The 25,145-nt window shown below is 37.0% G+C and overlaps 1 protein-coding gene across 9 annotated transcripts in view; it reads left to right on the top strand.

The window, feature by feature from the left end:
* The window catches only part of IMMT (inner membrane mitochondrial protein), a 40,496-nt gene that overhangs the window by 6,071 nt on the left and 9,280 nt on the right, over positions 1 to 25,145 (top strand). Inside the window, exons 2-10 of one of the 9 annotated variants that reach the window (XM_015075772.3) lie at positions 8,953 to 9,026; positions 9,769 to 9,958; positions 13,966 to 14,077; positions 15,812 to 15,910; positions 16,261 to 16,356; positions 18,986 to 19,122; positions 21,340 to 21,443; positions 22,688 to 22,823; positions 23,315 to 23,444. In XM_015075772.3, the coding sequence (XP_014931258.1) occupies positions 8,953 to 9,026; positions 9,769 to 9,958; positions 13,966 to 14,077; positions 15,812 to 15,910; positions 16,261 to 16,356; positions 18,986 to 19,122; positions 21,340 to 21,443; positions 22,688 to 22,823; positions 23,315 to 23,444 (1,078 nt within the window). Of the gene's footprint in view, positions 1 to 8,952; positions 9,027 to 9,768; positions 9,959 to 13,965; positions 14,078 to 15,775; positions 15,911 to 16,260; positions 16,365 to 18,985; positions 19,123 to 21,339; positions 21,468 to 22,687; positions 22,824 to 23,314; positions 23,445 to 25,145 lie in introns of those variants that run through there. The other 8 variants (XM_015075771.3, XM_015075770.3, XM_015075774.3 and 5 more) reach the window with 8 other exon arrangements.

Raw genomic sequence — 25,145 nt, 5'->3', positions numbered from 1 at the left:
GAGCTAGAAGGCTTGATATGCAGAGACCCAGGCGAGCCTGTGGTGCAGTTTTAGTCTGAAGGCCAGTGACCTGGGGAGCTGATGTGCAGTTCCAGAATGAAAGCAGTCTGCTGGAGAATTCTCCCTCTTTTGGGGGAGGCTGGTCTTTTTGTTCTGGTTAGACCTTCAACTGATTGGATGAGGCCCACCTACATTGTTGAAGGCAATCTGCTTTATGGCACAATTCACTGATTTAAATGTTAGTCTCCTCCAAAAACACCCTCTAAGTTGACATAAAATTAACCATCACATGGCATCTGTCTTATTCTTTGTGTCTGGACTTATCATCCCTAAATTCCTTACGTGTAGATATTCAATAGAAATGAATTATTCTGTTTTGTGTCCTCTTTCTTTCCAGAAATGTGCTTCAGAGCTGTAATTTTTCCTCAGTTTATTTCTCAGACTTAACACCATTTGTCATCTTAATCTCAGTACTGACTGCATCACCAGGCCCAACCTTTGTTGAGTTGGGGGTGTTTGGAGGACCTGGGTTTTCAGCCTAGCCTAGCCCTCTCCGAAACTATCCATTTGGTAGTGGTCATCTGCATATACAGAATCTTATCTGTGTATCACTTAAGAGAAAGAAACATTGTTCTTGAGGGTTGACAAAGCCAGTTTGTTTATGACCAGTTTGATAGCAGGACTGGTTTCAGATTGAATTTGTGTGTGGACATTTTTAGCTGTCATCTTCTAGAATTCTTTTTTTTTTATTAGGACTGTGAAACAATATGTTAGTAGTAATGTCTGCCAAGCACACACGGTAGAAAGTGGTTTAATATATCATGAAGCTTGCTGTTTGCTTTTACCCATACTAGAGTCGTTTTTATTTTTCCTTATTTTCATTTCTTTAGGCCAGTGGCTTTCAAACCATTTTGGAATAAATTTTACACCATAACTTAAGACATGCGAGTGAGAATATATGAATCATATACATACATATATGCAGGGAAAATTAAAGTGTTAAGTTATTTATTTTGCCGTATTGATTAATATCTGCCATTTCCTTGTTGTAACTGAAGGGTACTTAGATACAGAATGTGTCTATGCTGAGAGATAATGCTGCTTAGTGCCAAACTTATTGCATTTTTTTGGTGTGATATATTTTTAACCTTAATTCATGATTCTTTAAGAAAAATTTTTTTTTGTAATGTTTGTTTGTTTTTGAGAGACAGAGACAGAGCACTACTGGGGAAGGAGCAGAGAGTGGGGGGGAGACACAGAATCTGAAGCAGGCTCCAGGTTCTGAGATGTCAGCACAGAACCCGATGCGGGGCTCGAACTCACGAACTGTGAGATCATGACCTGAGCCGAAGTCGGGGCTTAACCGACACCCAGGCGCCCCTTCATGATTCTTATAAAATATTTTAAGTTAACGTAGAAAAACTTAAGTTGTCACATACTAATCTGCATTTCAAATGTAGAACTGGGCATTAACTTCTGGATGTCTTGTTTGTGTGGGAGGAATCCTTATGACAAAACCCACCAAAACATCATCAGTTATAGCAACCAGCAATATCTAGAGGGAAAACCTGGAACCTCCAGATAGGGTTCATGTGAGGGGATTATTTATTATAGTTACTTGTTTCCAGGTTGTGGTTTCTTTTTGTATGTTCATGTTAGTTTGGAGCTAAGGAATAGAGGGTTTGTGCAAGAACATAATATGGGAGTTGTATGTTTTATCATATCAGCTTTTAAAAATCATGTTTCTGTAGGTTAGAAATAGCAATGCTAACCTTATAATATTACAAAGTTATGTGTCAAGGCAGATTGCTTTGAAACAGCATAGGTTTTTCTACATCATAAGTTTAGATGTTATTATTATCATCTAGTATTATTAGTAAAAGGAATTCCAGAACTCAGAAAGTGTGTTAAAGTAGGATATTTAGTTTATATAGAGAGATTAACTTGCTGCTTAAGAAAGAGAGCTCTAGAGGTCAAAGTGGATGTGGCAATGGTTTCTTAGATATGACTCCAAAAGATAAATTGGATTTCATCAGAATTAAAAATTTTTACTCATCAAAGGAGTGAGAAGAGTGGGAGAAAATATTTTCAAACCACGTATCTGATAAGGATCTAATATCCGGAATATGTAAAGAACTCCTACAGGTCAACAACTAAAAGACAACCCAAATAAAACATGGGGCAAGGGACTTGAATAGACATTAATCCAAACAAGATATTTAGAAGCACATGAGGGGCGCCTGGGTGGCTCAGTCGGTTAAGCGTTTGACCGCGGCTCAGGTCATATCTCACGGTTTGTGAGTTCAAGCGCCACATCAGGCTTGATACTGTCAGCACACAGCCCACTTTGGATCCTCTGTCTCCCCCCCCCCCCCGCCCCTCCCCTGTGTGAGTTCTCTCTCTCAAAAATAAACATTAAAAAAAGCACATGAAAAGATGTTAAAAATCTGTCGACGTTAGGGAAATGCAAATCAGGTCCACAATGAAATAGCCATTTCATGCTCTCTAGAATGCCTATAATAAAAACAGAAAATAACAGGTGTCAGGATGTAGAGAAATTGAACCCTCCTACATTGCTGGTGGAAATGTAAAAACGATGCAGAGTTAGACATAGAATTACCATATGACCCTGCAATTGCACCTCAACAAAAAATTGAAAACAGGTGTTCAAACTAACTTTCAGAGGAATATAGCGGTATTTACATACAGCACGTGTTGCTGATTTCTTAATTTGTACTGGTTGGTAATGATCCTTCGTAGCCCTTGGTTCTACTCTGGGCTCTTGGTTTCATCCCTTGAATTATCCTTCCTTTTCCAGAAAATATTATTATCTTAACTTTGGGTTTCCTGTGGGTCTTTCTGGGGTTTTCTCCATGAGACAAAAGCTACACCTACAAATATTAAGATTAAGCCCTTTGCCGTTTGGGACTCCCTGTGAGGCCGCTATGGAGTAAAACCCTTGAGATTCTCTGTAGCCCTGTTGTTTAACAAAAAGACTGTGGAACTATTCCCTTAGGATTCCCAAGGGGCCTTTTCTGTGTGTGAAAAGATTCTGTGAAGAGCACCTCCTTAGAACTTTGAGGTCTTCAAGTATTTTTGCAGACTGGAAAGGCTGAGAATGAGAAACAGTTTTATTTTTGAACTTATCAAGTCCTAGCTCCTTAATGTTTCCTTTAAATTGTACTTGAAAGCTAGACAGGTTTTGTGGCTTGTTTGAAGCTCATTTTTACCCTTCTACTCTGCTAAAAGAAACTAGTTGGTACTCTTGAGCATTCTGCTTGAAACTCTCTAGCTAAATCTTATCAGTTCATTAGGTATAGCCCCTAATTTTCTGTTTGTCATGCCTTACCACAGGTGACAACTTTAACAAACTTCAGACACCACACACAGAGATCCTTTTTCCTCCAGGTTTCCAAAACATTTTTCTCACTTTTCTGAAGCCCTCACCAGTGGTTTCCATGAAGACCATTAGGCTTCTGCTAAGTCTCTTCAAGGTCCTTCCAACTCTCACCCTCCATGCACCCCACATGCTTGATGTTTTACTGCAGCAGCCCGTTGCTTCTAGGTACAAGTATCCATTTGGTTATGGTTATATAACAGATTACCCCAAACTTAGTGGTATTGAATAACATCATTTATCTTATAATAATGAATAATATGTATTATATGGGTAAAAATTATACAAACGAAAACATTGATTATATAAATAACATATTACATTTTAGTTCTGAAGATTTCTGGGCTGTGTTAGGAGATTTTTGAGGTCTTATGAAGTTGCAAGGTTCCGGGGAAAATGGCAAGGTTCTGGAAAACCAGGTCAGATGGGAAATGTAATAATTTTTGGAAAATACAATTTGTCACAATGAATAAATGAACAAAAACCCCTAAAACTCACAATTGGTGATTATCAGAGTATAAGTGGATAAAAATGGATAATAAATGGATAAAAAGATAAAAAGAAGCATTTATCCTGCCTTATGAACTGTACTTTGGGTAACCAAACTGTAGATGAGGAAAAATATCTCTTTGAAAAATATGTCAAATAATAAATGAAAAATAGTAGAATTACCACTTTTTGCAACTTCCAGTAAATTAATGGATCTAGACATTGTACATCAACACAGTTGATAACGTCATAAAAAGAGAGATAACCAGCCTTTGAGTGCCTCCTGCTGAGAGAACACGACACCACCTAAAGTTTTGCCAGAGAGAATAAACCCGAGTCTGAGCAGGTGTCTGGCTCTAACTCTGGTTTGCGGGAAATGCAGAAGACAGGATCATGTTAAATCGTATCTTAAGCAACATCTAGTCTGTGGAAAATTCTACAGATCAAGTAACCCAGGTTCTTCAATAAATTAATTATTGGAAGGAAAACTCATAGATTAAAAGAGACTTAGAAGAGATTTTTTTTTTTTTAATATAGGTAAAACTGCATATGGTATATGGGCTCATACTCATACTTGGGTGGTAAAACCATAAATTTCTGACTTTTACAAATGCTTTAGGATATTACATGCTACATATTGTTGGCTAATGAGTAGGATACTTAATTTTTTTAAAATCAAGAGCCACTGGTTTAGATAAACACCCTATAAATTTGAGTCATGATACAGTCATCATTTCTACTTTTTTCTCATACAGAAGTAGGAAACTTGATTGGTATCAATTTTTGGCCATAAAAGATAATTTTTTTTCACATTTAATACACTCTTAAGTCAGGGTTCATTTTATAATGGTATGTTTAATTGAAAGCACTTTGATAGCTCAGCTTTCAAAAAAAAAAAAAAGGAATATCCAGAAAAATTCTGAAAAATAATAGTACTTAAGAGAGGACAAGCCCTACCAGATTAAAAGCTAATTCTTTCTTTTAAAAAAATTTTTTTTAATGTTTATTTATTTTTTGAGAGAGAGCGAACAAGCCTGAGTGCAAACTGGGGAGGGGCAGAGAGAAAGGGAGACACAGAATCCGAAGCAGGCCGCAGGCTCTGAGCTGTCAGCACAGAGTCCGACGTGGGGTTCAAAGCCACAACTGAGAGATCATGACTTGAGCTGAAGTTGGATGCTCAACTGACTGAGCTCCCCAGGTGCCCCAAAAGCTAATTCTAAGATGCAGTAGTTAAAACATTGTAGAATTAGTGTAGATCAGTGGAACAAAATAAGAAATCTAAATGCAGCAAGGCATTTGGTGTGTTTTAAAGGTGGCATTTCAAATTATTGGAAAAAAACTGATTGTTCAGTCTATGATTTAGGGATGACTGAATAGACATTTGGAAAAAATAAACTTGAATCCATATTTTACACTAATTTCAAAGATTTATATATTTAAAAAAATGAAACTATGAGAGTAGAAGAAATATTGAAGAATTACTTTATAATCTGAGGGTGGCTTTCTAAGAATATGAGAAAACCTAGAAGCCATATAAGAAAAGATTGACAGTTTTGCCTATATTAAAGTAGTTTTTTGCATGGCATAAACTACCATGAACAAAGAAAAAATCAGATCACAAACTGGATAAAAACATTTGGAATTAGCAGACACATGGCTAATTTCTCTTTATATATAAAGAGAAAAGAATATGAAGAAGTTCAGTCTTATTTAAAAGTGGTCAAAACAGAGAAAGACAGATACCATGATTTCACTTGTGTGTGGAATCTAAACAAATGAGGGGTGCTTGGGTGGCTCGGTTGAGCGGCCGACTTTGGCTCAGGTCATGATCTCACTGTTCGGTTCATGGGTTTGAGCCCCATGTCGGGCTCTGTGCTGACAGCTCAGAGCCTGGAGCCTGCTTCAGATTCTGTGTCTCCCTCTCTCTCGGCCCTTCCCCTGCTCACGCTCTGTCTCTGTCTCTCAAAAATAAACATAAAAAAATTTTTTTTAAAAAGGAATCTAAACAAATGAATAGATAGCAGAATCAGACCTATAAATACAGAGAATAACAGTTGCCAGAGGGGAGGGGATGTGCGATGGGGAAAGGACAAAATGGGTAAAGAGAACTGAGAGGCACAGAGTTCCAGTTATAGAATGAACAAGTCAAAGAAATAAAAGGTGTAGTATAGGGAATGTAGTCATTGATATTATAAAAGTGTTGTATGGTGACATGATAGCTACACTTGGGGTGAGCATAGCATAACAGAGTTGTTAAATCACTATGTTGTATACCTGAAACTAACGTAACATTGTGTGTCAGCTATACTTAAAAAAAAGAAAAAGTGAAATGGTATATGGAAATGTTCACTGAACACTTTTATTTTAGGGAAAAAGTCCATATAAACAGCAATAATAAAAAAAATAATAAAAGTCAAAGGATACAATCTGATCATTCATAGAAAAGTAAATAAAAATATCATAAATACATGAAAAGATATACAGTCATAAAGGAAATGGTGATTAAAACTACACTGAAAGTGTGTTTGGAAGGCTGTGAGAAAACATACTCTCTCACTACTAGGGGACAGTTGGGCTACTCAGGCAATATTTATCAACATTGCAAATTTTACTTAAAGAATTGACCCAAAATGATGTAGATTTCCCAGGCAACATTATTTATTATAACAAAAATTTAGAGTAACCTCACTGTCCATCAAAGGGGTTCTGGTTAAATACATTAAATAACATCCATACAATGGAATAATGAATTACACCCACTAGGAAGAGTGCATTTACTGATACGATCTCAAATACATATTGTTGAATGAACTTTAGTTCAGAACTAGGTATGTATTATGGTATCTTCTGTAAAGGGGGTGTTTCAGGAATTCTCTGTCACAGAATATCTCTGGATATACAAGAAGCTGATAGCATTTGTTGCTTACAGAGAGATCTGAGTGGCTGGGGGGGACAGAAGTTGTGAGAGAGACCACCTTATATGCAACTAAATCTTTGGAATTTTTATTTAAAAATTTACATTTGAAGTTAATACTAGGAACTATAAACTTACAGTCACATCAGATAACATTCTATCAGCGGAGGGAAGAGGGTCAAAAGTAGAAGGTAGATAAAGAAACAGGTTAAAAAACAAATTGATGTGAAATAGGGTATTCTTGAGTTTTAGCGTTCATTTGGTTTTGTACTTGGATTCACTTTTCCACTATTATGTTTGCTGCTTGATGCTTCAGTTATCTAATTACTCACCGTTAACAGTGTCTTAACTTTTGGGGCGCCAGGGTGGCTCAGTTACTTAAGTGTCCAACCTCAGCTCAGGTCATGATCTTGTGGTTCGGGAGTTTGAGCCCAGTGTTGGGCTGTGCTGACAGCTCAGAGCCTGGAGCCTGCTTCAGATTCTGTCTCCCTCTTTCTGCTCCTTCCCCGCTTATGCGCTCTCTCTCAAAAAATTAAAAAAAAAAAAAAGTGTCTTAACTTTTGAATACTTTTTTGTACCACTGAAAGTAAAGAATAGAACCTTAAATAAATACAACTTTAGTGGTTTCCTAATATTTCTTTTCTAAGTCAACAAGATGGAGTTGTTGACCTATCAAAGTAGATGCAGTTCTGTTTAAACTTCCACATAACCCACTTTTTAAAAAAATTTTTTTTAATGTTTATTTTTATTTTTGACAGAGACAGAGCATGAGCGGGGGAGGGGCAGAGAGAGAGGGAGACACAGAATCTGAAGCAGGCTCCAGGCTCTGAGTTGTCAGCACAGAGCCCGACGATGTGGGGCTTGAACTCACACTGCAAGATCATGACCTGAGCCATCCAGGCGCCCCTACGTAACCCACTTTATAGAATAGTAGGAAAACATGCCTTTCTATTAAATGCAATAGAAAGATGTTGAGAATTCTCGATGTTAGGTAGCAATTGAAATACTTTAAAAATACCGACTATAACTGCTTTACATGTTGTAAAACATCTAGCTGCTTGTTTTGTTTTTTTTTCCTAAACGTGTTGTGACATTAATGTTTACCTTTAGGCTTTGGCAAATAGAGTGTAAATTGCAACTGTAATTCTAGAGTAATTTTATGTGTCCTTTGATCAATACTTCTAAAAGAAAGTTTGTGTTTTTCTGACATTCTTTGAATGCAATTTCATCAAGAAACCTAGAGAACACATTCTTCCCCTTTGACTTGTTGCAGTTTGATTTTCTACTTGGTATAAAGAAAGATTTTGTTGATGCAATAAATTTGAAATTTCAGATTGATTGCTATGAATAGCTTTAAATTTATCAAAACCTTCCCCAATGTTATTTAGATACGTGTTCATTTGTTTTATTTGAGGGATCTGCATATTGTTAAGAAACATTTGCATTTATGTGCTTTACTTTGATTAAAACAAATTTCAAAGTGTTGGTCTGATCATTTGCTTTCGGGTAAAAATAGATTAGTAGTTACATGGAGGTAATTACTGAGCATTTACAACATTGACATTTTTTTCTTAAAATTATTGGCTTTTAGTTTAATTATACACTATGCAAAAACCAAGATGTACTTTTAGATTTAAATGAGTGTCTGTAGGAATTGACTGGCCCCATAGTTATCGTATAGACGGGATAAGATAAATTTTTCTAGATAAATTAACCTAAGATTGGATCTCTCCCCTGAATGGATTTGTATACATCCTACAATGTGGTGTTTTGTATGGGTGATTTTTCAGATGTCTAAAGCTTACAAAGTAAAAATAGATATTTTATGCTATTGTTTTACTTTTTATTGCCAACTAGAAAAGCATGTGGCAAATTCCAGTTGTATCCAAGAAATAATTAGCATACATAACACTTGAAAGTGCTAATTGATCATAATCTGATAATTTTTTTAATCTTAAAAATTATCTAACCTGAACCTTGGGGTACTGGAAGCATCACTCTTGTTAAGGGTCTATAAGTTAATTTCTCAAAGTAAAATAATTTTTTGTTTAACAAAGACATTTGTAATAAAAATTCTTCATCTGAGTTACCACCCTAAAAGCATCCCAGATTCCTTGTGCATTGGTTGTGACGTTTTCTCTTTCCTCTCTAGAGCTGTCTCTGTGGGAAGTTTGTCCTACGTCCATTACGACCATGCCGTAGATATTCTACTTCAGGCAGTTCTAGGTATGTGGTCTCCCTGTCAACAGACTTTTAACTGTTGTTGAGGGATGTGTGTGCATATGTGTTTTCCATGAATATGGGAATAGCTGCTTAAAATTTTTTTGTTAAGGGGTGTAGACACTGGAGGTTTGCTGTAATATTTTTGGAGCATTATTTATTTGTAGGTGAAAATTTGTTATGATCCTCCTTTTAGTTCTTTTGTAGTTAGGTGACATCCAAGGTAGACAGCCTCCCTCCCTCATGTGCTGTCTTCCGTTCTGTGGCAAATAGATGTCTATTTAGTACTTAGCACATTGTAACTTCAAAAGTGTTTGTTTTATTTAATATTTATATTGTCTTTCTTTTGTAAAGGGTTTATTTTACTGTATTTACAGAAATGTTATTAAGGAGAGAGGAGCTTTGAAAGTATTTCTTTTCTGGATTCAGAGGAAATCTTGTGATTGTGGACATCTTGAAAATTTTTTAACGTCTTGAATTTTAAGGTTACTTAATTCTTCCTACTCTAGATATTACTGTACTTAAAAAAATGTAGTTATCCATAAATGTTATTTTCTATTGCAGATATGTTTTAAAGCAAATCAGTGAAAGATGATGTGCAGCTATAGAAATAAACTTGGCTGCTGAAATCTGAATCAGCAGTGGAGAGGTAGAGGTTAGGGGTCTTTAAGACCCTTACCATTGGTCTAAGGAAGTTGGTGTGGGAGAGCCAAGGAATATAAATGTGTTTCCTATTTCTCTCACTTAGGTTGTCTCCTGGCAAAATTGCGGGAGCTGGCCTTTTGTTTGTTGGTGGAGGTATTGGTGGCACTATCCTGTATGCAAAATGGGATTCCCATTTTCGGGAAAGTGTAGAGAAAACCATACCTTACTCAGACAAACTCTTTGAGATGGTTCTTGGTTCCCCACCTTATCCTGTTCCATTGCCAAAGAAGCCGGTAAGAGTCATAAAAATATTTCAGTTTATCCTACGGAATACTTGTAAAAGCATGTTGTTTTCATCTTGAAAATATATGTATAATTAAGTAGAATTTTCCAGATGTGTGTTTGTTAGTTTTCTTTAACATTAATCTGTAGAGTTGGATTTTTATCCCTTTGGAGTTAAGGGTTCTCATTAAGTACCCACCACATAGAAAATAATTGCATGGCACACAAGGGTAAATGGAAGAGGCCGATTGGGCAGAGGTAACTGTGTCTGCCCTGTGGACGGAGAGTGTTCTCTGACAGCCTTCACTGTTGCAGCTATCAAGCTGTGACTTAGAACACTAAAAACATAAACATAGAATGGTCATGACACAGAACCCAAGTGGTTCTAGTTAGTACTGGCTCTTTTTAGACCACAAAACAAGAGTCACAGAATTTTGAGCTACTTACTGATTGGTTGATAGGAATACCTTCTGGTATTTCTGGGACTTGGTGCATATTCAGAGTGTCACCTCCCCCCACCCGCCCCAAATCAGGCCTATAATTTTTTTAAACATCTTAAATATTCTTCATTCAAACAACTGCTTTGAATAAAAATTTACAAAAGAGATTGTGGATTTTTGCTGATTTAACCTTGGGTGTTTATGCTGTGAGGCTGGACATAGCTGACTCCTTCCTTAGAAATTGGGTGGATTTCTTTTCTCTAGGGTAGCCTACAGACCAGTCCTGTAACAAAGTTAATATTTGGAAAAGCAAATGTCCTCTCACACCCTCCCCCAGCCCTATCATGCTTTTTCAAAACAGTCTTCCACATCATTTATTCTTCCATATGAACTTTAAAACTGCTGTGTTTGCTGGCCAAGAGAGGCAGTTTTGCAGCTTTAGTAGTCAAGGAACAGAATTCTGTGGATTCATTCTAAAATGTTGGGTCTATTTGAACTTACATGACCCAGGAGAAACGGTTGGGCGTAATTCTAGGAGCATGGAGACAGGCTGAACAGTTCAGAGTAGTGTTCTTTTCTTGCTTGACATGACTTCAAGTGTCATTTTTTGTAGATGATTTGTCTGTCTCTCTCGTCATGGCCTCCCCTTATTCCACTCTAGCTATCTTGCTGAACATTTCTACTTGGATTACTTGGCAGGTCCATACTGTACTACCTCAAGAGTTACACACTTCCTGATTTGCTTTTTTTGTGTTAAAGATAGTGCCATGCTGTCACATAGTTAGGATTCTTGGCTTCATCTTCATAGTTGCCTATATTTTGTTAGCTATCCTATCTTGTTTAATCTCTGATATTAATTTTTTTCTTGCATTACTACTGTCCTTATCCCATTTCTGACCTTTATCATCTCCAAGCTAGACCTGTTTCTTTGTGCCCCAACCCTTTCTTTCCAGTCTCCACCCCTGAGATCTCTCCCCACCCCACATCATAGCCTAGGCCATTCTCTTGACCAGTATCAGAGAATCTTCTAAAATAAGTGCTATCACATTTTCATGATATTTTCATGATATCACTTAATCAAGTTTTATACATTTCTTATCGTTTGAAAGACAGAGACTGTAGAATGTAGAGAGACTTTCGAGATTGTTTCATGTTCTAAGGAGAGTAGAACCAGGAGTGGTTAAAAGTGAGCCTAGGAGCTGCCTATTTGTTCCTTTATTTTCTGTAGTTTATGGTTTTTGATGGTGTTCAGGTTGATATTTAACACACTTAGCAGTCTGGCTCTTACTTACCTTTCCAGCCTTGTCTCCAAATCGTCCTGCACATAAGTCCTTGGCTTTGTGCCAGTTTACGTTGCAAGTATGCCTTGTGCTTTCCATTCATTTATTCAGCAAATGTCCATCAAGTGATTATTATGCACCAGGCAGTGTTTCAAAGGCCTGTGTTAAAGCAGAGAACAAAGCTGCTTTCCATTTGCACAGTTTTTCCGTTAGTGGTCTTGTACCCATAGTGACTTCCTTTCTTTTGCCTACTAATATTCTCTTTAAGACCTGCATCCTTCACTGCATACACCAAAGTGTATTTTCTCACCTCTGAAGTACAGTAGCAGGTAGTGTTTTTATTTTTTAATTTTTACTGTTTATTCATTCTCTACTCACATATTATTACCAACTTGTTGCTTTTAGAAACTGCATTTTACATTTTATTTCACGATAATCCTTTTTGTGCCGAAGTGATTATTTATGCATAGATCATAAATATTGAGAGAAGATAAACTTAAAATCTTTTTGATGGACATGGAATAAGATCTGCCTAAATGGAGACAAATGTTACTTTCCTGGATGGGACTTAATACCATAAAAAATGTCATTTTTCTCTAATATATGCATTTCTCTCAAGTTTCCCTTAAATTTGATTAGAAATTTAAGAGAGAGAGAAATTTAATTTTGAGAGAAATGATGTTTGTATAGCTGTATATACATACCACATACACATACATCTAATAAGAATTCTAATGAATTTTTCTACATGTTGAAGAATCAGATAAGATGATTTTAATGTTCACATGAAAGGATTAAGTAATGTACAAAACTAGCTAAGAACATTTCAGAACAGTGTTGGGGTGGGGAGGGGTCAGAGGACACTTGCTTTTCCAGGTAATTGGACTTTGTTATAATCCTACTTTAATACAACAGTAAGGTTTTGACACAGGATTGGAAATAAGAGGAATGGAACGACTTAGTGTGGAAATAGATCTTATTTATACACAGATACACGTACATACACTTTTATTTTGAAAGTGTGAATTGCTAGATCCTTCTGTGAAAGTGATCTGTTAATATCTTCTAAAAATATACAACCTTTTTGACCCAGCACTTCCTCTTTTTTGGCAAACTGTCCCACAGAGACCACACTATAGTACTCTTCAGTTACATGGACATGGATGTTTCACAACAACAACAACAAAAAAAAGCAGAAAACAACTTGAATGTTCCAAAATAGAATGGTTGACCAAATTGTGGGGTTTACAACTACATTAAGATATGCAATTAAATTAGAATATTATGCAACTAAAAATAATTTCTTGACCTGGAAGAGACTGTCCACGATACATTATTAAATGAGAACAAAAACAAGAACTGAGTTATGTGGTAATTTGTGTAATATAACCCTACTTTAGTTTGTTTAAAAAATGAAAAATTGTATATGTGTATACATACCTGAGCTTATGCTCAGGGGTGGAAAGATAGATTTCAGGCTATTGGCAATGGCTACCTGAGAGTGCTGGAAGGGAAGGGAGCAGTAAAGGCATGTCTCGGTATTAGTTTGCTTGTTACAGTGATCATGTATTTCATGATTTAAATGATAAAAATTTAATAAAAGAAAATGCATATATTTCCAATTTCTGGTAGTGACAGAGATCAGAACTATTTCTATTATATTTGAGTAGTCCTGTTAGAGATATCTGAGTCCCCTTGTCAAGTTCTGGCAAAATATTTTGGTACTCAGTAACTTTTGCCAGTATATCATCTGTCAGTCTTGTTAATGAATAAGGCCTTAAATTTGAGGCAGATGGTAACTGAGAAAGAGAAAAGTGGATATTAAAATTGGGTTGTGTATTTTAGTGTGCAATTGCATGAATCTGGGAGATTAAAGAAACAAACTTTCAGTTTTACTCAGACCCTCTGAAAATTACTTGTTTCTAACTGAATGTATACACAACGCAACAACATTTGATTTAGAAAGCAGATGGAAATGGTCTTCTCAGCGTTGTATGTGGAAAAGAAATGGTGTTTAAAGGGAAGGTTCTACATCATGTACTTTATTGGTTGCCCTAAGAAAAGCCTTTGTTACTACTAAAATGTGGGCTAGTCATTTGGAATGAAGTTTTGGGACTGCATTTTTCTAGGATGATGACTTCTCTTCCCTTACTGTGGTTAATAAAATACATTATATTGTAAAGTGTTAACTTTGTATGAAAAGCCTGAAAGACTTTTGTAATAATACAAGTTACAGTATGCTGCCTTAAAAAAAAAATAATATTGTATCTGAAATGTTACCTGTGTTTTATTTCCAAGAGTGAGTCTGGTCCACTAAAAATCTCTAGTGTATCAGAGGTAATGAAAGAGTCTAAACAGCCTGCCTCTCAAGTACAAAAACAGAAGGGAGACATTCCAGCTTCAACAGCAGGTACTTACATTTAGAATTCTTTTTTTTAAATTATAGGTAAATGAACTGTTTTAATGTATTTGTACTCAGAGTCAAGAGGGGGCCCCCACCCCACGTTCACTCTTCTGGTCCCTAGTTCTTACCCTGGGAAAGGAGTGTTCATTCACACCTGTCATTTTGGCACTCATTTTAGAGGAGTTGAATGGGATATGGAATTGGACCTCATTCTGAATAGCTACTGAGTGAGGATAACAGCAAGAATTGTCTTGCCTGCAACACTTTCTTTCTTCTTAATATTTATTTTGAGAGAGAGAGAGAAAGAGAGAATCCTATGCAGGTTCCATGTTCAGCATGGAGCCCGACGAAGGGCTCAATCTCACGACTGAGATCATGACTTGAGCCAAAATCAAGAGTCAGGTGCTTAACCAACTGCACCACCCAGGTGCCCCAACATTTTTCCTTTTATGTTTTTCCCCTCTGACTCCTAGTCTTTTCTCCTCTTTGAATTTTAAGATTTATTCTCTTTTCTTACCTCTTTACCGTTTCTTTCTCCTCTCAGTGATGAAAGTGTCTTGGTCTAGCTGTGGTCTGGGGATTTTTTTTTCCTTCATGAGTTACCAATAATTTATGGCACTTACCTAACTAACCTGCTCAGTATACATTTGAACTTCTATGTTCCTCCTTAGTCACTTTTGTCCTTGATTAAACCTCTTTGTTTTATTCATATATTCACTAATTGTCTACTATATGCCAAATATGCTTTTAGGCACTGGGGCTATAGCAATGAACAAAACAATAAAAACAAACACAAACTCTGCAAATATTCCTTAGTGGGATGAGGAGAAGAAAATCATATAAATACATGTGAAGCATATAGGATGTCAGAAGTGATGTGTTGGGGGCAATATTGCAATTTAAAATGGAGTGGGCAAAGACTAGAAAGAGATAAGGGAATAAGACATGTATAAAAGGCTGGTGGGAGAAAAGCATCCCACACAGAGGGATTAGCTAGCGCAAAGGGTTGGTATATTTACCTAGTAAGGAGCATATGAAGCTGGAGTGGAGAAGAGAACAGTAGCAAATGAGGTCGAGAGGAAGCAGAAAGCCTATTGTGGTACTCTTTGGAGGCCGTTACAAGAATTTTGCTTCATATTCTGAGTGTGATGGGAAGGTGTTAGGGGGGTTCTGAGCCAGGGTATTGATTGATACCTGACTTTTAATAAGATCAGTGGCTTTGGTGGAGAATAGATAAAGGGATCAAGAGCAGAGCAGAGAGACCAGTTAATAGGCTTTGTGATAATCCAGCTTTATCTCTTAAATGAGGCTTTCGGTTTAATTTTTTTTTCTCTCTATTCTGTTGCTCTTTTTTCCCCCCTGCCTTTCACCTCTAGAATTACTCATTTTCTCTTCCCACACTTGTTTATAAGCTCTTGAATTTCTTCAGCCTTCCTTTCTTCTTTTTGTGTTTAGAACTGTCATCCTGTTCTTGCTCACACCTCTTCTCTCTTCTCTACCACTCTTAGAAAATATTTTTTGGTTATCTGCTTTGTTACTACTTTTCCGTGTTATGTAAATCTTATGCGTGTCTTATATTTTAAGATTTAATGCCACTTAATACTGTTACTGGAAGCCTTGCCTGGTGCTAGTAGTAGTAGATTCCTATATGCTTCTTTGTTAACCCAGGAAACTATAAATACCATGAGTAACGTATATTTGTAGGACCTACAGCGGCAGCTCAAATTATTTCTGCAGCAGGTGATACACTGTCAGTCCCAGCCCCTGCAGTTCAACACGAGGAATCTGTAAAAACTGATCACCCTGGAATTGAAGGAAAATCGAAGCCTACAGCTTCAGGTAGTTTATTTATATTTGTGGTTTTATAACGATTTGCTCATCAGGACTATTTAATGCCTAGGCAACCTCTAGACAGTATGTATGTACCCATATATACTGGTTTTATTTACAGTCTTGCTTAGGGAATTTTTTAAATTTCGGAGTCTGTGTAAATCTTTTAAAGCAACAGGTTTAGAGCTGACGCCCTGTTTCTTCATGTTGGAATCATTGATGATGTAGTTTTAGAATCCTGATGACAAAAATGCCCTCAGTTGATAGAGCTGGCAAGTACAGTGGTGTTTTTATGCCCCTGTGAGCTCTTGAAATTCTGTGCTGAAATTTGATTTCCTCTTATTTACTTTTGCTGCAAGAGGAAGCATCCTCAACTTCTGTACGGGAGCGACCACCCGAAGAAGTTGCAGCTCGCCTTGCACAGCAGGAAAAGCAAGAACAAGTTAAGATTGAGTGTATGTAAACCAGATGGTTTCTTAAGTACTTTGGGTCATCTCCATCAGTTGCTGTCTTCTTCAGTCATTGGCACACATTCCCTCTGTCAGCTAGTTTGGTTTCTTTAGTGGCATTTCTCCATGCACCACCTTTATTTCATCATTTGTATTCTTTCCATTTAAACTTCTTTACCCAGGTGGCAAAGGCATTCTTAGTGTACATCTGGAGAAAATTCCAAATAACAACTTTCTCCGTTTGTGTTTATTAGGGTTAGTGCTAAAGAGTCTGTATTCTGGGGAACAGAAATTGTTTATGTTTTAGCAACTTGCTGAAGAGTCTTTCAGTTGTTTAACTCCAGTATTTGTGCAGGTCAGAATGGCTCCTGCTCTGCTTTATTACCAATCTCTGGACTCTCTCTGTAGTAGCCCCCTTATCTGAAATTGGTGGAGGATGGAATATTGTATATATGGCTGGTTTCCAGCTAACTGAAGCATATTCCTTTTTAAGTTTCGACTTTATGGTAAACTTTTTGATGGTTCTAGAAAAAGATGTTAGATACCTAAAAACATATTTTCCTCTCTCAAAGAAGGCATAGGTAACATAATTTATTGCACTGTGCTGCAATTTATTGCACTGTGCTGCACAGTGATCTCTGTAGGTAGGGGATATGTAGTTGTTGCCGGATTGAGAGAGGTTTGTTTTAAAGTCTTATGGCAGCTGTTTATAGTTTTTATTTGTCTCTCTCCATCACGTATTTCTGCTTGTCTGTCCTGAGTGGTTCCTGTTTCCCTTCTAATACATTGGTTCTGACCTATGCTGAGGAGGCAGGTTTGTTAGAATTGTGTCAAGAGTGGAAGGGACAGAAGGAGCATAGGTGTAGGGCTTCAGTTTGGCTGCTTGGATTTTGGTCGTGTTTTTGTGTTCTTCTGAGTTCTTGGCCATGGTTACAAATAATTGAGAATGTTGAATAAAGACTTGTAAATAAGTGAAATATTTCTGTACTCCCACTTCCTGGGAGAATTTTTCCTGAATTCAAGTCAAGATTATTTTTTTCTTTTATTCATATTTTTATACTTTTCACTTTTCCCCTTTTATTATATGGACACCTTGGAGTAAGTTGTAAATCCAAGATGGCGATGTCTGTTTCATTGTGCTCTTTGTTGTTGTTCAGTTCTTATATTTCATTTTGGGCAAAGTGGAAATTTTAAGGATTTTGTCTATCACCTCTTAGTTTTCTCCCAAGCTTTCCTTTAAGAACGTATGCGTTTGTAATTTTTGTCAAGAATCAAAGCACACAAAATCAAGTGGAACTACATCGAACTAAAAATAAAAAAGCTTTTGTATGGCAGAAGAAACAACTAACAAAATGAAAAGGCAACCTATGGAATAGGAGAAAAGTTGATACACAAAATATATATGGAACTCCTACAACTCAATAGCAAAAAAAAACCGCACAAAATAACAACAATAACAAGGAATCAAAGTACAGTGAATAGACTCTTAAAGAAGACTTCGAGCCTGTGGGCCGCTGTGAAGTAGTATACTGTTGTTTGTCACACCGCTTCGATGTGACCCCATTAATTCATGCATGTTCTCTCCCTGCCTCTTTGCCTCTTTATAACCCTCTCTTCACATCCCGTGTCTTCAGAACCTCAACTTCACATCCGTAGCTTTGTATTTTCTTGTCAGCACCTTGCTCCTTCTGTCTTTGTTGCAGAGGTACCACAAGTGGTTCCTAGGTTCCGCTTGTTCTAGTTTACACTGCTTTTGCCAGAATCACCTTCTGTTTTTGTCTCAACTGCCAAATATTTTTGCCTTTTTTAAAAATCATCTGTTATCTGATATAAATTACTGTTCTCACTGGCTTTCTTCAAATTAATCATTTTGCCATTTTAGCATTATATCTAATATCCCTTGCTTTATTTATTTTATTTTCTTAATTAGGTTTCTTTTTGATTCCTGAAGCAGCAAATAGAAATATGATCTTAATAGGTCGTAGCCTCTTGAACACCAGTGTCTGGCTGTTTCCTGAGTTCTTTTGTAGCAAAACACTTTCCATTCCCAAACCAACTTTTCTTTTTTATTTGCATGTTTTCTTGTCTTTTTCTTTTTCTTTTTCTTGTGTGTCTGTCATGTGTATGTGTGTACGTGTGTGTATATATACATAACTTGCTAGGGGTATCCTTTCCTCCTGAGTAGATGAAGTGGGTACCTCTTTTTCCCTGTGGTTCTATAAGATCATTATTTAAACTTAAAAATGCTGGTGGTTATGCTAAATTTATAGCCTCTGATAGCTAAAAGGGGCTATAGTGTCCTAAACTTTGTTCCTCCTTTTTGAAGTATATGCTAGCTGCGTTTAAGCATTTTTTTTCTTAAAAAATCCCCAAACACTTTTTATTTTGAAAAAATTCAGTTCTACATAAAAGTAAAAATAGTATAATGAACCCCCATAGGTGTTTCCACCAGATTTGGTAATTACTAGTATTTTACCATACTTTCAAATGAAACTGGTTCTCTCAGTCTGTATGTTTTTTTGTTTTTTACATTTTTGGGGAAAGCAATGGAAGGCTCAGTAGGATAGGCAGGGAAGTTTAAAATAAAGTTATTTAGGAAGGAGGGATTTGTTTTCTAACGGTTTTTGTATTTCAGCGGTAGCTAAGAGCTTAGAAGATGCTCTGAGCCAAACTGCTCGCATCACTCAACAGGCCATCATAGCCCAGAATGCTGCAGTGCAGGCCGTCAGTGCACACGCCAGCATATTGAAGGCAGCCATGGACAATTCTGAGGTGAGCCAGAGAATGAGTAGACTTGTAGTATTTAAGACTGATTTTTCTACCATGGGCTTTCTCTCACTAAGTGAAGACTGTCTGGGGTAATTGTTACTTTTAAATAAACAAGGCAGGAAACAACCTTTAAGTGTTGTTTTTAATGAATTTTATATAATGCTTTACATCACGACAGTGATATGGTACAAGAATTAGGTCAGATTTTTTGCTTTCATACATTAATAGTGCTTGAATTTGTTGTGTTTTTTGCTTTAAAATTGCCAACCACTTTCTAAAATAAACTTTTTATTTTGAGATACTTTTAGATGGATGCATAGTTGTAAGAAATAGTACAGAGATCTCATGTACCCCAAGATACCAGCTATTTTATTTATTATTATTTTTTTTTTATTAAAAAAAATTTTTTTTTAAGTTTATTTATTTTGAGAGACAGAGCACAAGCGGGGGAGGGGCTGAGGGAGAGACAGAATCTCAAGCAGACTCCGCACCATCAGCACAGAGCCCGATGCGGGGCCTGAACCCACAAACTATGAGATCATGACCTGAGCCGAGATCAAGAGTCGGACATTTAACCGACTGCCACCGAGGCACCCCTATATCAGCTATTTTAAATGCTTATGCTGATTATTTAATTTACACTGAACACTTCAGAGAATAATTACATTAATTTAAAAATATAATACTGGGACTTAATAAATTTCTTTTATAATTATATTCAGTATATAAAAAACATATCCTGACACCAGGTTATTTAAAGAGTAAAAATAAATATATAAGCTGTGAATCTCAGGGATCAGGATCATGTATGATCAGTGAAATTTCTTTGCCACTAGAACTGTGTGCTTAAAGAATTTAAACAGACTTCGTGTTATTTTATTCCTATGTACATACATAACAAAAAGTTAAATTAGAGCTCTGATGTAAACAGCCAGAAATTACAACCTTTAAAACTTAAAAGAAAATTCTGGTTTATTCAAAGTCCAAGAAAAAAATGTAAATTTCAGTCCGAATTCAGTCAGGAAAGTGGAAACCACACAGAGAATGCCTAATATTTTGGTTATACAGGTGTGGGAAGGCTGGATGTTGTATGATAATCCAGAAGTTGGGTTTGATCCCAAGTGTACTGGTATCTTTCAGAAGGACACTTATTGGAAGTTTTAAATGCCCATGGTATTTACTTAGGTGGAAGGCTACATAAGAGAGTATTTCCTCCTCCCAGTGAACACATAATATATAGTGCATGTGAATTAGATAATATGAAATCTATTGAAATCAAGATTTTACAACTAAAGGACATTTTATATTAGTGGTTAACTAGATTAGGGAGTATTAGCTGGTGTTAACAAAATAATCAGAAACATGTATGAACGCAAGTTTTGAAATGTTAATAGATTCCAACTTCTGTTTCGTCCAATAAAAAACCTGCAAGTGCACAAGGACTCTTAGTGAATTGCTTTCTTAAAGCAGTGTTTGGAAACCGTTGGACTTGGCTTGATGGTAGGGGAGTCTGGTATCTATTCTACAGAGCAGCTTATGCTTGGACCTCTAGACGGGTTTTTAAGACTTTTGTGTGTTTGTGTATGTGTGTGTGTATATATACACTTATATATATATTTAATTTCATAAAATGTTAATAACATATACATATGTAATTACATTATATACATAATTACATTATATATATGTAATTAACATTTTATGAAATTCAGCCTAAGGGGGAGTGGGTTTGATAATAATTTTCACTTTACAAATTACAGAGGGTATTTAGGATAATGTTTTAGAGGAATAAGGACTCCACTAGTGTGTAAACTTTCTACTTAAACTGATTTTGGTAGACCTGCAGTGAAGGAAATTTTAAGTATTGGTGCTTCGTTGCAGAATAATTTAATCAGCAAATAATTTATGAAGTTACTGTTCTTATTAACCTTTTCTGCTTCATTTCTCCTTTGGAGAATCTAATAAAAATATCATCTCTTCTTAGAAAATGCGTATATGCATGAGAACACAGTCTTTTTCAGTTTTGGTGGTTGCTGTTGATAAGGGTCTTGGACTTCTTTGATCCTAACCATGAACTTTAGATTAAGAGATCCTGCTCTGATGAAATATTATATATAGGTTTTTACCATTGAATTTAATATCCTTGTTTCTAAATTTAGCCACATTGGCCTATCCTAGGTCAGTAAAAGCAGTTATTCACATTTTATACGTTTTGTTTAGGTTGCAGGTGAGAAGAAGGCGGCTCAGTGGCGCACGGTGGAGGGTGCATTGAAAGAGCGCAGAAAGGCAGTCGACGAGGCTGCTGATGCCCTTCTCAAAGCCAAGTAATTACTCATGGACTTTAACAAGTAATTAGGGCCTCCTGGTGGCTTTCTTTGGGCTGGGTTTTCTTTGTACTGTCTGTATAGAAAGAGGAGGCAGAGAGACCCTTCCCTCCCTTCACCTGTCCTTGATCTGTATTGGTATCAGGAACACAGCCTGAAAAAGGAAAGAGGGAATAAAATATAATTAGGCCAAAGTAAATTTAGCCATGACCTATATAAAGGATCTTGTATAAAAAGCAGTTTTTCTTTAGATTATTGCTTGGGTGATGTAGCTCTACAGATTTCCTGAGAGTCTACCATAATTTCAAGATTTTTCAGGGGTGGTTTGGACGGTTTTATCAGAATCTTGACAGTATGTTACAATCTCTTTGCCTTATCTAAAGTAGGAAGCAGTAGGTCTATAATAGGTCTAGTTTTATGCCACCTCGGGCTTGATTCCTGGAAGTTGGCTAAAACTAGGTCAAGCATTCCAAGTATACGATCCACCTCTTATTATGGAAACTTACATTTGACAAAAAGTTCTTAACATTTTGGGATCGTGGTCATTCAAAATGATGCTGTCATTTTTAACAAAATATTATCGATGGAGAAAGAGAAGCCTAGTAAAGCCAGAATATCTTTTAGGAGACTTAAGACGTTATGCTCACATCACTCGACCATGAGTCGGGGCTCTTGAGTTCTGTGTTTTGTGGTGGGTAGGCCACAGTTCATCCAGTTTGTGGAACATTTTGAATCATGATAGCTCCCTGAGACCCAGCTTTTGCTCAGTGAGCTCTTTGGCCTCCTCCCTTGCTGTTGTCTTCCTTAAGCTCTCATTGTCAGGGGAATCAGCCTAATCCCTGAAAAAGCTGCTGTTTATTGAGTGCACTTGAAGTGGCAGGCACTGTGCCAGGTTCTTCTCATCAGTTAGTTTTAATTCCTTCAGAAAGATGAGCAACAGAGGAGAGGCTGATCTGGAGTGGAATCCAGGTTTGTCTGGTTCTGAAGCCTGTGTGTTTCCCTCTATACCACGCTGCTTCTCTGGTTCACCTTAGTAAATCTGGCTTCTGACCAAGCTGTTTTCAGTTGTTTTGTAAGGAAAGCTTCTTTGCGTGTATTTATTATGAAAACGCATTCAGTAATTTCTTTCAAATTGTATTTGTTTCATAGACTTTTAACAGTTATGTGTTATATTGACATCACAGTCTTTGATAAAGTTGGTAAGAAATAATACTAGATCTTTGTTTTGCTTTATTGATTTCCAGAGAAGAGCTAGAGAAGATGAAAGGTGTAATTGAAAATGCAAAGAAAGAAGAGGTTGCTGGGGCCAAATCTCATATCACTGCTGCAGAGGGGAAACTTCACAACATGATAGTTAATCTGGATAATGTGGTCCAAAAGGTGGGTTTCTTCGGTCTTTCACAGCATTTCAGCATTTTTAAATATAATCCTTTAGTCAAAGGATTTGAAGAATTCAGGAAAATAATAAGATTCCTATCTCTCTCCCTTTTCCCCTGTGAAGAATATTGTTACTGGTTTTAAAAACTTACTTGGAATGTCCATTATAGTGATACTTTTTATAATAGGCAGCATTTTTGGTCATGGTTATTAAATGAAAATTTTCAGATCTTCTGTCTTCATTTATGTAGTCTGTATGGGTAGTTTCCTGCGACCCAGAGAAGGAGGGACAGGGGGATAGTAAGTTGGAAAGGCGCCTGTCCATAGTATTTGAATAGAATTACAAGGCTTATGTTCCTTTGAGCTTCAGCGTTCTCTCTGTTATTTATATATTCCCAGCCATTGTGTAAATAATGTAAATATACTTTGTCTTTCTTTGGATGCTTATGGTATTTTGTCTTCACTTTAACCACATACATCTTGTATTTATTTAGGTCCAAGCAGCTCAGTCTGAGGCTAAGGTTGTGTCTCAGTATCATGAGCTCGTGGTCCAAGCCCGGGATGACTTTAAACGAGAACTGGACAGTATTACTCCAGAAGTCTTGCCAGGGTGGAAAGGGATGAGTAAGTACAACTGAACTGTTGTTGATACTTTTCTGTGTTTGTTTTATTTTTTTATAGTTTTTTTAAAAGTTTATTCATTTTGAGAGTGAGCAGGGGAGGGGTAGAGAGAGAGGGAATCTCAAGCAGGCCCCACACTGTTGCACGGAGCCCAATGCAGGGCTCAAACTCATAAACCGTGAGATCATGACTCGAGCCAAAACCGAGTGTTGGATGTTCAACCGACTGAGCCATTCATGTGCCTCACTGTTTTTGTTTTTTAATAGCTGTTTGACTAAACTTGCTTCAGCCCCATTCGTCTAATCCAAACCCCTGTGGTATGCATATCTCGTGCGGTGTACAGTATGGTGTTTGCCACATTTTATTTCATTCACAGCCGTGGTAGGTGACACACTTGTGACAGTATTCCCATGGTTTTAGTCATGGTAGACACAAGTTCCAGCCAGCGTGTAATCCTGTAACCCATGATTCTGCTCCTCAGGAAAAAGGAAAAAAAAGTTTAGGACCCAAGTAAGTGAGAGTGGCATTATAACCTTAAATCTGTTAAATATTATATATATGTAAAATTATTCAAAGCCTTTGGTACTTTACAAATATTAGTAATGAATAACTCATGGCACACCTTATGACTGCTTGTATGACAACGTTATGGTTGAAAATTCACATGGTGAAAAAGAAATCATCTGTATGACTGTCCACTTACAAATAGACTGCAGGGAAGTGTGATGGTTAAGCAGTTATACAGTGTGACTGCAAAGAATAGTCAGGTGTCCCTGAAGTGCTCTAAGAGTACTAATCACAGAATTTAGCAGTCTCAACCAGATCAAAATACTCTTTAAATGCTAGCGTCTGTTAGAAGCTAAACATCCGGTAGGAACCGAACTGGTAGGTAGGCCTCTCAGGGCTGAAGGTGACCAGCTTGCATCAGCTGGTCTGTGGAGCTAAGGTAATCAAGACCGTTGTGGGAGTTTCAGCTGCGTAACGCCCAGCCAGGGAGATGTAAGGGCAAGAAGCAGAGTCAAAGCTGTTAACAAATAACTCAGACAGTTAAGTGTTTTGAATGCAGTTGACACATTTAAGAGGGAGATTCAGACTCTTGTCAAAGAAAATCAAAAAAGATTTGTAAGAGGATGAAATGGAGAAACACAGTTCATTCTGGGGACAGTGAATCTTATTTGTACATGGTTGTTTAATCTGATTAGCAGCTGGCAAAATGGGCAGTGTGGGCAGTCTGTCCTTGAGCAGGCTTGGTTAAGCCACGTCTGCACCATTTCCTTCATCGGAATTTCCCAAGGGCTGTGCTTTATTGAGGTTACAGCTGAAATAGTTGTCACCACCCCAGAGACCTTTCCTGACCATCTTCCTCCAGAAGTCACCCTACCACATCACCTTATTTTATCTTTTTTTTAAGATTTTATTTTTATGTACTCTCCATGCCCAACATGGGGTTCAGACTCACAGTTCGAAGATGAAGATGAAGAGTCACATACTCCATGGACTGAGCCAGCCAGACACCCCAATTATCCTTTTGAAATTCTTTTCATTGTTTTTGGTGTTTGTTGCATATCTCTGTCCATGAGGTGTGAGCTGCTTGGCAAAAAATGGGACATTGGTGGCTAGTTGGGGAGCTAGTTGGGTGGGCTGCAGATGAAATCAGGTTGGAAGGAGGGACAGGGTTTGCCTGTGGAGAGTTAGTAGTGAGTG

Source organism: Acinonyx jubatus, chromosome A3 (assembly GCF_027475565.1).
Source record: "Acinonyx jubatus isolate Ajub_Pintada_27869175 chromosome A3, VMU_Ajub_asm_v1.0, whole genome shotgun sequence".
Lineage (NCBI taxonomy): Eukaryota > Metazoa > Chordata > Mammalia > Carnivora > Felidae > Acinonyx > Acinonyx jubatus.
The sequence above is the reverse complement of the archived record's forward strand: the minus strand, read 5'-3'. Positions and strand labels throughout refer to the sequence as shown.